The sequence below is a fragment of the Xiphophorus hellerii genome, chromosome 17 (assembly GCF_003331165.1).
Source record: "Xiphophorus hellerii strain 12219 chromosome 17, Xiphophorus_hellerii-4.1, whole genome shotgun sequence".
Classification (NCBI taxonomy): domain Eukaryota; kingdom Metazoa; phylum Chordata; class Actinopteri; order Cyprinodontiformes; family Poeciliidae; genus Xiphophorus; species Xiphophorus hellerii.
Window position 1 is genome coordinate 16441701 of NC_045688.1, and position 15812 is coordinate 16457512.

The 15812-nt window shown below is 40.6% G+C and overlaps 1 protein-coding gene across 12 annotated transcripts in view; it reads left to right on the forward strand.

The window, feature by feature from the left end:
• The window catches only part of nav3 (neuron navigator 3), a 313027-nt gene that overhangs the window by 214744 nt on the left and 82471 nt on the right, over positions 1-15812 (forward strand). For all 12 annotated transcript variants that reach the window (XM_032589235.1, XM_032589225.1, XM_032589228.1 and 9 more), the window contains 3 exons: positions 2458-2600; positions 7128-8244; positions 11608-11723. In XM_032589235.1, the coding sequence (XP_032445126.1) occupies positions 2458-2600; positions 7128-8244; positions 11608-11723 (1376 nt within the window). The remainder of the gene's footprint in view (positions 1-2457; positions 2601-7127; positions 8245-11607; positions 11724-15812) is intronic.

The following is a 15812-nucleotide window of genomic DNA, read 5'->3' on the forward strand; positions in this document are numbered from 1 at the left end:
TTCTCCGTATATCTGTATCTGACAGCATATAGAATTTCTCCTCAAACTCAACCAAGCATTGGGCGTATTCTGACCAACTGCAGCTGTTCCATCACATGGAAAGCCGTGATTGTTGGCTAACTGCGTCCTAACGTGACAAAATTAGAATCTGTTTTCTGTTTGGGAGTTTTGCAGCTTTCTCCTCCTACATCTCGTCCCCAGCTGCGATGCAGACGCGGGTGACATTTGCGGCATAATGAATCGATTATCTCCCTGAGGCATCACCGTGTCTTTCCAGCAGAAAGTCACCAGCAATGGAAAATCTTGTTTTCAGTTTCCCCCCCAAGAATTTTAAGAAAACTCAGGTTGTGAATAAAAAGTAATAAAAAATTACACACCCATCTTCACCCTGACGTCCTTTTATCCAACTGGCTGAAAAATAGCGTTTAATGATTCCTGAAAATGCTGTCTGTTCTCATTAAAACAGAAAAGAAATTGGAGGAAAACATCTAATAAAGTGCAGAATGCATCAAGCTGTTGTATAACACCAACAGTTTAATTTGATTATTTGTCTAATTCTGCTTTAGGGGAGGTATGAGAACAACATGTGACGCTGGCAGCTTTGACTCTTCCACGAGTTGAAACACTGATGGAACTTATAAAGAACAACGGGGAGAAATAAAGCGATATTTGATCTTTTCTTTGCGTCTTTTATTGTATAAAGTAGCAAAGTATTATTAATAACTCACAAATTTAACATACTTTAAAATTTCATGACTGCACAGAAGTATTTTACTAAGATTGGGTGTGCTTTTTTAAAATATTTCCTTTACTCCTCCTTACTTTGATGCACTAAATAAACTCTGGTATTAGCAGTTTTATTTTGTTCAAATCCTTAAACTGTATTTGCACCAGACAAAGAAAAACACTACAGCTGAGTAGGACACTGGATACAAATGCACAGTACACTTTGAAAATTTTGTACAGTTAAACCCCAAATTAGCCAAATTTTTGTTGATCATGATTGATTTGTATATCAATAAAAGTGTTAAACATCCAAGGGGTCATCAATTAAAGCCTGATGACGATTCCAATTTTGGCCGATGCAGATTCTTTAGACACTGTAGCAAATTAGCATAGTACCTCTACCAATCTCAATAAACGTCTTGGTAAGAGATAACACTAGTAGTAGCAGTATTTACCATTTTCTCATACTTCTCAAATATGCTTTCTGTTGGACTAACGCAACAAAAACCAAGGGTTTATACCTCCACACATAAATGTTGGAAAATCTAAAAAGAGAATGTTTACCTTTGCAAGTCTCTCTAGCTAACTACACACACACTTTCCCACAACAATAGACTGAGACAGCTTTCCATCAAACTCTGTGTAGTACTTAAACCCAGAATTCAACTTCCCCTTCTCCCAAACCCTCAAAGGAACACACACTTCCTCTGCTACATCAACTCTGTGATTTGTCTTTGTCCTGCGCGCCGACGCATACTGAGTTCAAGACCGTTACTCGAGACGTTGCAGCAGGTCCTTTTCAGCTCGGATCGTGTCGGTCTTCACGCTCCCTAAACCTCTTAACATCTTGTCACATAATAACCACAAACCTCATTGTGTTTTATGGGGATTTTATGTGATTGAAACAGAAGGAAAGCGATGCAGGTTTTTCTTTTACATCTTTCTGACAAAGCCATTGGACATAATTTAAAATGGTAGAGGTCTTTCGGCGTATGATGAGCCTGCTCTCTTATATAGTACATCGGCCATTTTTCTCCACAACTTTGTGTGGTCCAAGTTGTTCCTCCTTTTTCCATTCGGTCAATTTCATCCATTAGTCTAGTTTTGTTGGTTCAGTTTTAGGCCTGCTTCTTGTGATACTCTCCTACATCATCTATAGGAATGTGAAAAGATGCTCATCCCCTCCAGAATCCAATGAAACTAGAACCTTTTTTGGGTTCTTTTGTATTCCAACTTTGCTGCTATATTTAGCAACTTGTCAGACGCAAAAGATCGCCATCTGCCAAAATTAGAATCGGCAGGTCAGTGTTTTTTCGAGATCAGTGGTTGGCTAGAAAATTGCTATCAGTATAACCCCAGGCATTTCACTCATTTTTTTCTTTTTATAAATCTGAAAATTTTGACATTGAGTTAACATTTTTTGAAGTCTTATTACTGGAACAGTAATAAGACTCCCACCTTCAGTAGGTTAGTAACACCTCTTACTGGCTGATGTTGTCTTGTCACGGTCACAGAACGAATACAAATTCATTTTTCTGGAGTTTCGTATTAATAGAGACTTAGTTGTTGTGGTTTTTAATGTACTTGAAAGGGCCAGTCATATTTGATATGCACAGCATTTTTATAACAACTGAAGTTAACAGTTACTTGACTATGACACTATGTGGCTGGAAAACGTACAACACTGCCCCTTTAGCACTGAAATGCTCTTTTCTGCTGTGGTTTCCCCAGGTTACCAGGACCGGCCAGAGTCCCTGCTGCAGGCAGCGGGGCGTCCAGAAGCCCAGGCTCATCCAACCTCAACCGCCGGAGCCAGAGCTTCAACAGCATCGACAAGAGCAAGCCTCTTCAGTATGCAAGCGGTAACGATAGAGGTGAGCAGAACACAACACTCCAGCATGTTCATCGGTAGAGATGAAGTAGAGATCAAGTATTAGATCTCTACTTCATAGACATGTAGTGTTGGGACATTAAGAGAGCTAACAGGCGCTTGGAAAAACCATTGAACTGAAGCAATGTCAACAGGATTCAGTTGTTATGGTATGCCGGGAATGGTTAGTAGGTGGTGATCTTGCTTTGCAGTCACGTGATCTTGGTACATCGCAGTCAAAAATTCTACCATCAATTCCTCTGAAAAAACAAAATCTGCATCAGCAGAAATGCCTCACACCAACTCTCCAGTGTGGTGGTGGATGGGTTATGATGTGGGATTGTTTTGGGGGGGTTTTTTAAGCCACTGGACCTGGAGGAATGTGTAAGAGTACAGAACTTGTCTGTACGCCAAGGTGTTTTTGAGTCAAATGTGAGGAAATCTGTTAGCTTAAACAGAATCACAAACAGGATTTTAATTTGACTACACAGCAGAACTACTGAAAAAGAAAAACATCAAGGTGTTGGAATGATTTAATCAAATATTAGATCTCTACCTCATAGAAATGCAGTGTTGTGACATTAAGAGAGCTAACAGATGCTGGCAAAAACCATTCAACTGAAGCAGTGTCAAGAAGAGTTGTCAGAAAACAGGTTTCTTTATTTTTTGATTCATTGTTCAACAGATAATGTGTTTTTTGTTTACGTGAGAATCTGATAGAAGCCAGTAAAATCATTTTCATTGTATCCAGACACAAATCACCATTAAATTGTGTGCTTTCGTTTTCCTCACGGCTGCATATAAGAGCTAATTTACAATCTCCATACCCGCCACTTGATGGCAGCGCTCGCACAACAGAGCAGCCCGGTTCCCCACTTCAGTCTGCTGAATCATCCCCGCCTCGGCGCTCCTGCTGAGTTCTAACGACGGCATTAGGATGAGGTGACACATAAAAGGAACTGCCCTGTCAAAAATAATATCAGCTTTTAAATAAGATTTAAAATTTAAAAAAAAGCTCTGTAACCTGTGAGAGTCAGTATAGCTACTTAGGGCGTCACATTTTTATTTTCAACCCCTTTGATAATGTTTCTTTCTGAATGGGAGCAACAGATACAACAATTTCACCCTCTTTGCTCACAGAGCATTTCTGTCATCCCATAAAACTAACTCTGTTTGTCAAGAAAAGACGTTAAGAACTAAAGTTTCACTCCAGGGAGATAAAACTGAAGTTTGTTTGAAAGGAGAAAGAGAGAAAAGGACTAACAAAGGGAGAGAACAGAAATCAATTGCTGGGAAATGTCAGCAACACAGCTCTGACCTTCTGGGCAAAACAGAACACAGAGAGGCAGATACAGGAAGTTTCTGCCACGAGCTGTTTCACACACATTTCTCAGAAGACTTTGAATCCTTTTAAGTTCTTATATATATATATATATATATATATATATTTCTTTGCTTTCTACTCCCTTATTTAGTTGGCCTTTCCCCCATTCAATATCAATAAAAAGTATTAAACGTGTCTTAGTACGGCTGTATACAGATCCAAGTATATGTAGAGTATAGTATATATATATATATATATATATATATATATATATATATATACAGAAAATAATTGATTTTACCAAAATTATTTTTGGAAGAGGCATTGTTTTTGTCAGCTGGATTTCTCTTGGGTTCCAAGAAATTCTGATAATTGAAAAACTAAAGAATAAATTCAAAAATGCGATGTTTACAGTCATTTAACAGGGGCTGTTAGGGGAACCAGTTAATAAAGCAGCACTTATTTTGTGCAAAAATAGTATTTATTTATCATTCTCCTCCAAATAAAAATAGACTTTTGAGACATTTTCAGTATTGATCAGCAATAAATGATATAATTTTAATATATTTTACACATCTTTATCAAGTGGCTCTAGTAATTGTGCCTGTATGTAACTAAAATGAGATTTTACAATGTCTCAGTGGGTTTAACATGGGTCTGTCAGAATGGGTGACTAACTGCTGGATTCTTTTAACAAAAACGTAATTTACCATCTGGTTGCCTGATGTCTATATAATGTAGAGAGCAACATAACGGAGGAAGTAAATGAACATAGTGCTGGTGGGAGTTAACCAGTAGGCGCTATTTAACCAGGCGGATGCTAGATTACAAACCTGAGCTTCTTTGAAAAATGTCTACCAGAAAGTCTGACACACTATAGAGGAAGTGGCATTTCATTCCCTGTTAGCTGAAGCAAAAGAGGAAAAGAAAAGAGGCTGGTTTCCATGACAACTCTTAAATCACAGCGCAGCTAAAGTGTGGTGGTCCTGTGAAATGGCCTCTAGAGTGGGGATGGAGGATCTCTAAAGGTGGGGTTAATTGAGTGGACCCACACACTTCATCACATTAATGCGTCCAGTCTCCTTCATTAACATCTAGAAAGTACCTGAAGGGGCTGCTGGATTATGGTGAATGATTGGGGAATAATAATAACAAAGACGCATTTGGAAAAACAATCGGTGTGTTTGCTCTGATGTTACAGGTACATACTAAAAATGATGAACCTAGAAGTTTAGTTTTCAAAATGTAGAATAAAATCAGAACAAATGTCAACTCGAGGCATTTTACTGGACCAGCGAGTCAGTCTCAAATCCAGTTAGATTCCTTATCTGTCCAAATTCAACCAAGTAAATGTACTGCACACCATGCAACTCCATGGTCACATTCAGGTCCAGTTGCAAATACATATTGCACTGTACAGCCAATGTCAGTCACTCATGTAATGCCTGTTGGTACGCAGTTATCTGCAGCTAATAAGTAAAAGATGGAAAAAGGCAAATAAAAATTAAAAAGCAGCAATATTTCCACTCAAGCAAGCATGTGGCAACAGTTAAAAGGAACAACTACATTTTAACTGGTTTCACCTGGCCTTCTATTATGAATCTAGCTATCTAGCTAAATAGAAACACTATTTAGATAGCTACATGAAATAATGATTGCTAGCTAGCTGGCTACTTCAGTTTCTAGCTAGCTGGGTAGCTATCTTTCTCTTGAATTTCTTCTCAGTGAATTATGATTATAGTTAATCTATTAAAAGGAGCATTGGACAGTATTTTGTACTCTATTAGGTAGAGTTCATGCACAAATTGTATATTTGAAGGCATTACAATCACCCAAACTGCCAACCTGAGTTAGATGAAAATAGTGCATGAAAACCTTTTAAAAACTGCATAAAAGCAAATATCTGCACACTCTATGAAACAAAACCAACATCGGAAAGTGGAAAGACCCAAAATGCCTTCACTCTTGTATTAGAACCTATTACTTTGTTAATACCAGAGGGAAATTAAATGTTGTTGTAATTCGTATTAAAAGTTGAAAAAGGGTGTACTTTCTTTTTAGTACAACTCTACAGGCTTTCATGTCCGCACACTAAAGCCTCTAAAATGTTCACCTACCCAAGACACCTACAGCTTTTAACCCTCCGTTATTTTAATCCCCAGCTGTCAGAGCAATATGTGACACTGAGGCTTTTTTAGTTCTTCTTTAAGGTTTGAGCAAACATGTTGTGTCTCAGCCCCAACCAGCTGAATCAAAGCCCAAGCCCCTCTCTGCCTGCCTGGAGTGACATTAAGGAGTAGACTGGAGGTGACTCAGAGCCAGCTGAGCCCTGCTCACTGCGCTGACTGACAGCCAGACAGACACTCAGTCTAGTGGTGCATAACTTCATGTTGTCACTCTGTCATCTCTCCTCTCTTTCTGCTTCATAATGCTTTCTTTCCTGCCCAGAGAGTAAGTCCATACTTTTTGACAACTTCATCTTCTGGGCTGTGGACTCTGGTGTTGATGGTGTGTTAGTTACATTTGAAAAAGTTGCTCTTCTTTGACCAAACTAACATTTAGCCTATGTGTGTTGATTAATTACTGTCTATAAGTAGGTACGAGATCATTGTGTTTTCGTACCTATCACTGCAGAAAGTTGTTGACAATTCCTCAATGTTTGACTGGAAGGAAGTTTGTACAATTATGCAACATGGGAAATTTGATAAAGATAGTTCTGCTGACTTTTGATAAAAACCATTACCCATTTACTCCTTTACTCTGATGCCCCAAAATGAAATCAACCTGCAGCCTTCAGAAGCCTTAACCTGCAGCCTTATCTTGTGAAGGTGTGCAACTTCATTGCAAGATACATCCAGCTGGAACCAAAATCACACAACACTGTACCCTTTGAATCTGCTTTTGTGTTAGGCTGTCACATAATATTCCAAAAGTGTTTGTTGCAAAATACAGAATATTTGTGCAAACACACAATCTTTCCCGTTGGTACTTTTCATTTTACACTCTACTGTAAGAATTAAAATATTTCCAATTTTTGCTAAAACCTTGAAGGAAATTGGTGCAAGTTTGTTTTCCAGCCCTTTAAACAGGATAATTTGCTTCCTAGAAACAAATTCTTAACTGTAGATGTTAAACAAGCATCTACAGAGATATCATCCATCTGGAATGAAAAACCTAATCTACCGTCTTCTTTTTCTTTCTTTTCAGAGTCGGTGAGGGGCATCCCAGTACCCAGTGGGATGAATGGGAGTGGTATTGGCGGGATGGTTCCCACCAGCCTCAGTGGGCAGCAGCTGGCCTCTGCCATCCCCTCACCCACAGCTGGGAAGTCCTGGCGCAGCAAGTCCATGAACCTCAAGCACAGCGCCACTTCCTCCATGCTGGCAAGCCCCACACACTCACCTTCCACCACCCCTTCACCACAGGCCCTGGAAGGCCTTCAAACTCACGGAAGTGAGGCGTCCAAAGTCGGGTCAGGAGCCATGCCTCCACAGAGGTCAATGCTCGAGAAGTTTCGACTTATTAACCCTCGTTCAGCCTCAAGAGCGTCACCATCCATGGCGGAAATGACTCTACAGGAAGAAGACGACCTATCAGAGTACGGAGACGATGGGCAGACCCCAACGGGGTCAGTGTGCAGCAGCGGCAGTAGCAGCGCTACCGCCAAACAGATCTCAACAAAGACGCCAGCATCATCCCTTTCTGCACCTAGCAAAACGTCGTCTTCATCGTCATCAAAAACGTCTGCCAGTGGCAGCAGGTCCTTGGCCCCATGCAAAGACAAAGAGGACAAAAACAAGTCAGGGAAGTCTTCAAAGGACAGCTCTCCTCCAAAAGAGGAGCGCGAGAATGCGGCCGACTCCACAAAGAAGACCTCCAAGATAGCCAGCCTCATCCCCAAGGGAGGAAAGTCATCATCAGGGAAGAAAGATGGCGGCTCCTCCTCAGCTTCCAGCGGCATCCCGAAACCAGGACTCAAAGCTCCATCCATGGCGTCGGCCAAACCTCAGAGCCAGTCCCAAAACCAGAACCAGAACCAAGCTGCCTTAAACAGCAGTGGCAACATGCGAGCAGGTGAAGGAGAGCGAGCCAAGCTGACTAAAGGAGGACAAGGCGGGAGTTTTTATATCCAGCACTCCGCCGGCGGTCCAGAGGGCAAACGGACCAGCATGACCTCATCTACCAGTACCTCGGCTCTGTCCGGATCCAGTGGGATGCTCGTGGGAGGAGGCGGGGCACTCGGAGGCAACGGAGTGGTTCATCTTCCACAGCAGCAGCAACACAACCACCCCAACACTGCCACGGTGGCTCCCTTCATGTACAGGTGAGTCATCTGGACTAGATTCCACACCAATTCCCCTTTAAGTTCCACAGAACTACAGAACCATGCATACACACACACACACACACCCCTACACACCCCCACACACCATACCCTAGGAAGTCTTGGAGTTCTCCCAGTGATCAGCTGGCGCTCCCCACTGTGCATCATGCTCTCGCCTCGACATCTCTTCACAGTCATTACAGAACAAATAAACATCCTCTCCTATCTGCTTGCCAAAGCCTATTATTTGGCTGTTTGCGTTTTATCCTCAATGGGAAATTTCAGACATTGGCGCCGTTTAGGAATTCATTTACCGTCTCTTTTTTCCCCCGACTATGTTGGTTTGATGCATACAGCTGTTATGTGGCACCCTGATGGTGCAGTGATCAGGTGTGGAATATAGTCTGTATAAACCCCCGGGATATCAAATTCTCTATAGGTGGTGTACCACAGGAGAACAGAAGCAAGGAACCCAATCAAATTAATTTCCCCTTGGACTAGGTCCATTAGTGATATTAAATGGGTTAGCCATCCGTAAAGTATTCCACAGTCTACTGAATGAGCTTCTTGAAACTTGGACTACCAGGTGCTCTTTCCTGTCTGTTTCATATCAGTTTTCAGTCATATTTCTGAAGATTTCTGAATGTGTCACCAAAACGAGACTGGCGATTCTTCTTTTGTGTCTGCCACTCAGAAAGCAGACATGGAACGAAATCATTGATTACTTTTAACTTTGGAGGTTTGATGTCTTTGGTTAAAGTCATCGCTACAGATAGGGTATTTATGTTGCAGCCACAAACCTTTACTGTATTACATGGAGACTCTCGGACAGACGGACACAATGTGGAGCATAATGGTGGAGCAGAAGAAAAGTGAACTTATTTATAACATGTAATAGATTTACCTTATTAAATGCCACAGCAATTGATAATTGGTGCCTCTAAATACAGATACCAGGAACAAGACAAAGCAGGTTCATCACTGAAGCTTTTCCCGTTATTTTTGTGTTTTAGGCATTTAGTGTTTTTAGTACCTTTTTGTTGTTTTCTAAGATGTTCTCTTTGTGTGGCTTCTGTTGATGTCATTACATAAATGTTCACCAACAGGCCTCACCAGAGGCTCTCAGCAGGCATTCTGGGTGTGTGAGGGTTCTGGCTGTGCAACTTCTCCATCATTCTCCCTCTTCTAGGCATCTCGACCTTGTTAGGGTTGTAGTTGTTGCATCATTCTAGTGTAACAAATTGTCACTTTTAGTTCCCTTTAGATTTTGTCCTGATTCCTTCCAACACAAACGCTCTCTGATCAATTTGAGTGTTTTTCAGGTCTGGATAAGTATGGACAAAAAAAACATCGGAGAATTTTCTTTGTATTTCCAAACTTTATGCCTTCATCCATGGGTGTCCGGCTCCATCCTCCAGGGTTAGGGTTAGTTTTACAGGAGTTTCTGCTCCCATGAAGCTGATTCAAATGGTCTAACTGCGTCCTCAGAATGTCCTGATGTTCTGCAGAGTCTGCAGAACCATTATTTGATTCAGGTGTGTTGAACCAGGGAAAGAACTGAAACGTAAAGGATTCTAGTGCTTTGAGGACTGACTAATTCATCCATAAAAATTCATTTATATAAATATACATGCATACATACAGTACATATTTTTTTTATCATCGATACATCTTTTTATCCATCCATATGTACATAAATTTACACCATTCATCTATTCACTCATCCATTTTTAAAAACATTTTTATCCCCTTTTCATCATCCATTCTTCCTTTTTTCATTGTCCATCCTTTTTTCACCATCTATCCATCTAGAAGAAACTGAATATAATTTTGACATGCATAGGAAACCTCTGGTTGTAAAAACATGATTGTCATATTTTTATCTTTGCATCATAGTCATTCTACCCAAATAGAGCAAATTAACGTAAAAAAAAATAAATTACTATGTAGCTTCTGTCTTCGCTGTCGGTGTGGCTATCTCACATGTTAAGTCCTCCATTTTATTTCACATCACTATTGTTCCACGCAGCTTCGGTAGAGAATATCTGTGCAGCTGAAATAAAGGAAGGCGGCAGTGAGGAGAAATAATTCGCATGAGCTGAAGTCGCTCACGCAACTGGAAGCCAGTTCTTATCTGCAGTGCTGCAGGTGGTGACGGTGATCCCTGGTGTGTGGGGGTGGGTGTGTGTGTGTGAAGGAGTGAGTATGTGACACTATGTGGCCTTTGCTTAGATCTGTGCGTGTGTGTGAGCTTGTTCCAGCCCTGTCTGCTCAGGTCTGCAACTGTTGCTGTGCATTTTTTCTGGATGTTTTTCAGCATAAAGACGGTGCATTAACATGCATTCTGCTGTGTGTGTTTTGCTACTGAAAGCAGTTTTCTTCCTTGTCATCTGTTTCTGACAACATTAGTCAATGAAACACCTGGGGTGTGCGTGGGTGTGTGTGTGCGGGGGTGGGTGGGTCTGTGTGCGTGAGGAACACATCTTGGGAAGTTTGTAGGAATGTCTTTGTTTCCTTAGATCAGCAAACGTTGAAGCGTGATGCCACTCAGACTGGAGGACAAGAGGCAGAACAACAGAAACAGATTTAACCCAGCAACGTTTTTTCATAGGGGAAAATAAAACGTACCAGACCCATTCAGCTGTTGTTGCATATTTAAAATGCTGCTATATTCTGAGTGACACTGGTAGATACTAGAGATGGTATCAATATCTGTATCGATTCTGATATTGAAAAAAGTTCCAGGTTGGGTATCGTGACAATGTGGGCTGATCCATTCAGTCTAAGTCTATGCTTTTGCTCTTTCAAAGTCATGTTTTATTCTTTATTTTACACTATATTTAGCATTCCTAATTTCACTTTCTGACCCCTATGAGAGAAGGTTTATTGCAATTTATTTTTCTGTTTATATTTTTTACTTTATTTATAGTATTTTTTTATTTATATTGGCTTTTATACTCCTAATTACAGTAACTGAACAAATTAAAGTTATGTTGTTTTGCATATTTGACCAAGCTTGTGAAGCAATTTGTGTATTTAAGTGTTCTGAACTGGTGCAGAGTTATCAAATTAATTTGTAATTCAGTAAGTTTATGTCGTGTTTTTAAAAAAATAAACATTTTAAGTCAATTCAGTACTATTTTTCTGTATCGGATTGTTATTGGACCGATACTAAACCTCCGATATTTGTATCAAAAATGAAAAAAAGTGGATCGGTGCTTCCCTAGTAGGTACATTAAGCTTCTCACTTTTAACCTGAAAACAGATTCAGGAAAGCTCTCTGAACAGCTAAATCTGCTCATATCTGCAAATGCCCAGGTTTATTAAGCATATATACATATATCTTTATCTTTTTGCCTCCAGGACGTTCTCTGAAAATGACTGCACCATGGTGGCCCCAGCCGACCCCTGCCTCAGCCCCACCAAGGGAGAGCTGGTCTACAGCAAAACAGCCAAGCAGTGCCTGGAGGAGATATCAGGTACGACACACACACACGCTGTGGGCTTCTGTGCGGATCGCCGTCTTCTGTGTGGGTGTGTAAATAAGCATATAGATTTATAAAAATATATTGGTTATATTAGAAATTTAACCTCTCTCTGCCATTGAGCCTCTATATTTATTCAAATCTGACCTGAAAGCTGCTGCAGTTCTGATCTGCAAGTTCACGAGCAAAATTATTCAAGAAGAGGAAAAAAAAGCTGCAGTTAGTTTATCAGCATGCACATTCTACAGCATAAAACTGGCTGTGTTTACCTGTGGGAGCCACATTTTGTTCCTGTTTAATGAATAGAAGGGAAAAGGTCACCGCTGTCGGAGGGAATCAGCGGTGTGGATTCACATCACCATTACCTGACATTCTCACACTGACGAGCTGGGTAAAACTGGAACATCACGGCTGTTAGAACCGGGAAGTTATCTAACAGCGGTACTTGAACATTAATAAATGCAATATAAAGATGCAAATGAGTCAAACAGAAACATAAAATGCATAAAAAGCACTTCACTGCCGTCATTAATGCTGCGGAACAGCTTTAAAAGTATGAGATTTAGTTAGAATGTTTTTTTAAGACAAAGCATCCCGTGTTTATAATCTGAAGTCCTGTTCATTCAAAGCTAATGCAACAATAGCAAATGAGGTCAAAACTTTCTGCTAATGTCAATAAAACACTGTTAACTCAATTCAGGTGTTTCTGTTAAATAAGAAGCACATTTAAAATCACAATAAGACAGAAGAAATGCCACACCGTCATCGTCCAATCACTTCCTGTCGTCTTCTTTGGTTTGCTACAGTTTGTTCCAGTTGTGACTCATGTGACTCATGATGCAAAAAAAGTGTTTCCATTGCGGTTTTGAGAGTTAAACCAATTTTGATAGGGCCAAAAATTTATTTTTTTCAAAAAAAATTTCCATTGTTTCCATTAAGCATTTTTTGGGGGAAATGTCCACAACTGTATGGTCAGTGGAAACGCAGCTACTGTGGCCTTTATCTCTTTACAGTGTTGAAGAAAGTCCACCAAATTCTAACCTTCCTCAATTCCTCGTCTGTTATTTTGTTGCATAGATCCATCTTGGGATCACAACACAAGCACTGTTTCTCTTCTCCATGCAGTTAGAGAGGGTGTGTTTGAGTCTGCATCCATCCATCTACACACACACCAAGGGAGAATTTAGAGAGACCAATTAATATAACATCCAGATTTTTGAACTGTAGAGAGCTTCAACTTTTTTTTTTTTCTGTATCCTCTGTATATGGGGTCCAACAAGTTTGGCAACTAGTTTTTTGGCAACAAAACCGATTTCTGGATAGAGGAATGGCACCAACATTTGGAAAGCTTAGGTAAAAATTTGCGAACTATTCTCAAAACCAAAGTTGATCCCTGGAAACCAGCCTGAGATCAAATTTGGTTGAGATAAGCAATCTCCACTGCCAACTTTGGATTTTGGCATTGAAATAGGTAAAGGTCTGATTCTGGTTACACTCTCAAGTTTATTATTTCTTCTGTTTTCATTAGTTTAAGTTTATTTTTTTGTAAAAGTATATTACACCTAGGTGCTATGAGAACATTTTAAACAGACGGTTCCTAGGTTAGGTGCATTTTGCTTGTTGAAAGTATTTGACAAAGAGCTGGAAGAGAACTTCAATCAACATCCCAGCACTGAAAACAAAAAGCTGGCTTAGAGCAAACTATTGTTTCTCTTCTATTATCCAGTTTCAAATGACTGCTGCGGCAGTCTTCAAACATAAGGTGTGAATCATTTTCTTTTCTTAAAGCTTGTCATACTTTAACCAGCTGTTTGTGTCTGTGGGGAAATTTGGAGCTTTACATCTTAAAGTAACAACTCGTTTGAAGTAAGTCGGAAATGCTTTCACTTGAAAACAAATTCCTCACTCATCATAAAACATAAAATAGAGCTCAGCCTGGATCTCAAATCAAAGAAAGCCAGACTTAAGTTGGGAAAAGGAAGACGTCAAGCCGAAAGCCAGAAGAACTCTACAAAGCAGAGCTTGGACAAACAACACCATGTGATTATAGGTTTAGGGATGTCAAGTGGGCAGCGACATTCCAGACATTTAGCTACGTTCCTGGCTTTTCCAAAGCCCGTCATTTGCAGGACAAAATTAGACAACAGCACTGACCGTTCTCTTTGTTTAGACTCCATTAGGTACACTTGCTTTTTTTTGCAGTAACACGTTTCGTAGCCGCTTCATACCATTCGCCCTTCTGGCTCTTCCTCTGCGGAGGAGAGGGATCGAGTCTCTGACAGGGCAGTTCAAGAGTCGGCACACCACAGATCCCGCATGACAAGCCTGCTCCTACTGCATACAGACGCACAGACCATGTCAGGGGTGTCAGCTTTCAGACATCAAAGCAGGACAACTGTTTAAAATCTATTATGGTGTTTCAGAAGTTGCAGAGATGAGAAGAAAGATTGGGGTAGAGAGGGCTCGCAAATATCTGCGTTGGTACAAACTGAGCCTTACAAAATATCCACACTGCTTGAACGTCATCACATTTTGGCACATCACAATCATGCACTGGACGATATTTGACTGGGATTTTATGGTTGTAGTATTGACAGGCTTCCATACATTCATATTACCCCTTTATTTGTATACCCTTTAATAAAATCAAGGGAAACCAGTTACCCTCAGTCAATTCTGGAAATAACCCCGTTGTAGACTTTAAAGGGGAAGTATTTGGGGGCCATTTAGGCAACGGGAGGTTCTCACAAAACCCCGCCTATTTCCACAAAGCTCCTCCTTGGAGTTCTGGTCTCTAGCTGCGCAAAAGACCACATCTCCCCCCTCAACTCCTCACTCCGGAAGCAGGAATTAGCCATTGTGCGTCTGGTGAGCTAAATACAGAAGCTGTATTCATACCAAAAACATTTGGTGTAGCCCCCTTGTTTCAGGATGCTTTTGTACCAAACAAATACAACATTGTTTTATAGCTTTATACATGCAGAAGGCTTGTGTAGAACTAAGCTTGTGGTAATTCAACTGTCAAACTAGAGAGGACTCCCAGTTTTCACTAACCTCTACTCGGCAGCATTTAGGCTTCTAAGACCGAACCAATGCTTTATGTAAGTGTATGAATCGTTCAAAACCATTAAATTACTTAGCTCTCTCTGCACTATATGCATTACTCACCTCAACGTTGGTCTGAGTGTAAATGTTATTGTTACTGGAGAAAAAATCAGCTAAGGTCCAAATCCAGCTACATGCAGCGTTCAACCAGTCCTAAAGGTTGCATATGAACATCATAATGGTATGTTGTCCCTCTGATGACAGGGGATATGCATCAGCTCTTCTGTAATGGTGCATTCAAGTACAGCTGGTACACTGGATTGTCTAAATATATATATATATATATTTTTTTTAACTCTCAGACGTATGCACAATGTTACAAAAATTTAAAAAAATAACCCTGAAGTAGGAACCGAATTTTTGTGTTACGTTATACCGCTACTAATTTCTCTCATTGTTGTCGTTCATATTATATTGTGATGAACGATCTCTGATTGACAGAAAAAGCACTTTTTAAGGCTTAAATAAATCTCTATCAAATCTAAAAAATAGACCTGATTTTTGGCTTTTGATGCGACTTCTTCTGGAGGCTTCCGTGTGTTGAAAGCAGGTATGAAACAAATGGGGCTGACAGCGTATGCACTGACTGATATGAATATGTTGGCTCATGATTGATCCATGATAAGCCGCAGGGCTCAGTATTTTAGCTCCCGACGACGGCATTTAATTAAGTCGGCTGGATAGATTGGTGCAGTGGGAGCTTGGAAGCTTACAGGTGCGCTGTCCAAACAACTCGCTGTCCCACTGTGTTGGAGTGGGAGGAAAGCCACGGGTAAGAAGTAAACTGAGGAAGAGAATGAAAGAGGATTAAGAGAAAGAAGTGCTGATAAACACTGAGCGGGGCTGAGCGGGAGAGGAGGAGGGAAGGCTGCAGGCTGCATGCTGGAATGTGTGTGAGCCGGGCTTCACCAGCCATTTATTCTCCGCTGTGAAGAGAGGGGAACAGTCAGTGTGTCAGCGAGGGAGGCAGCAGAAGTG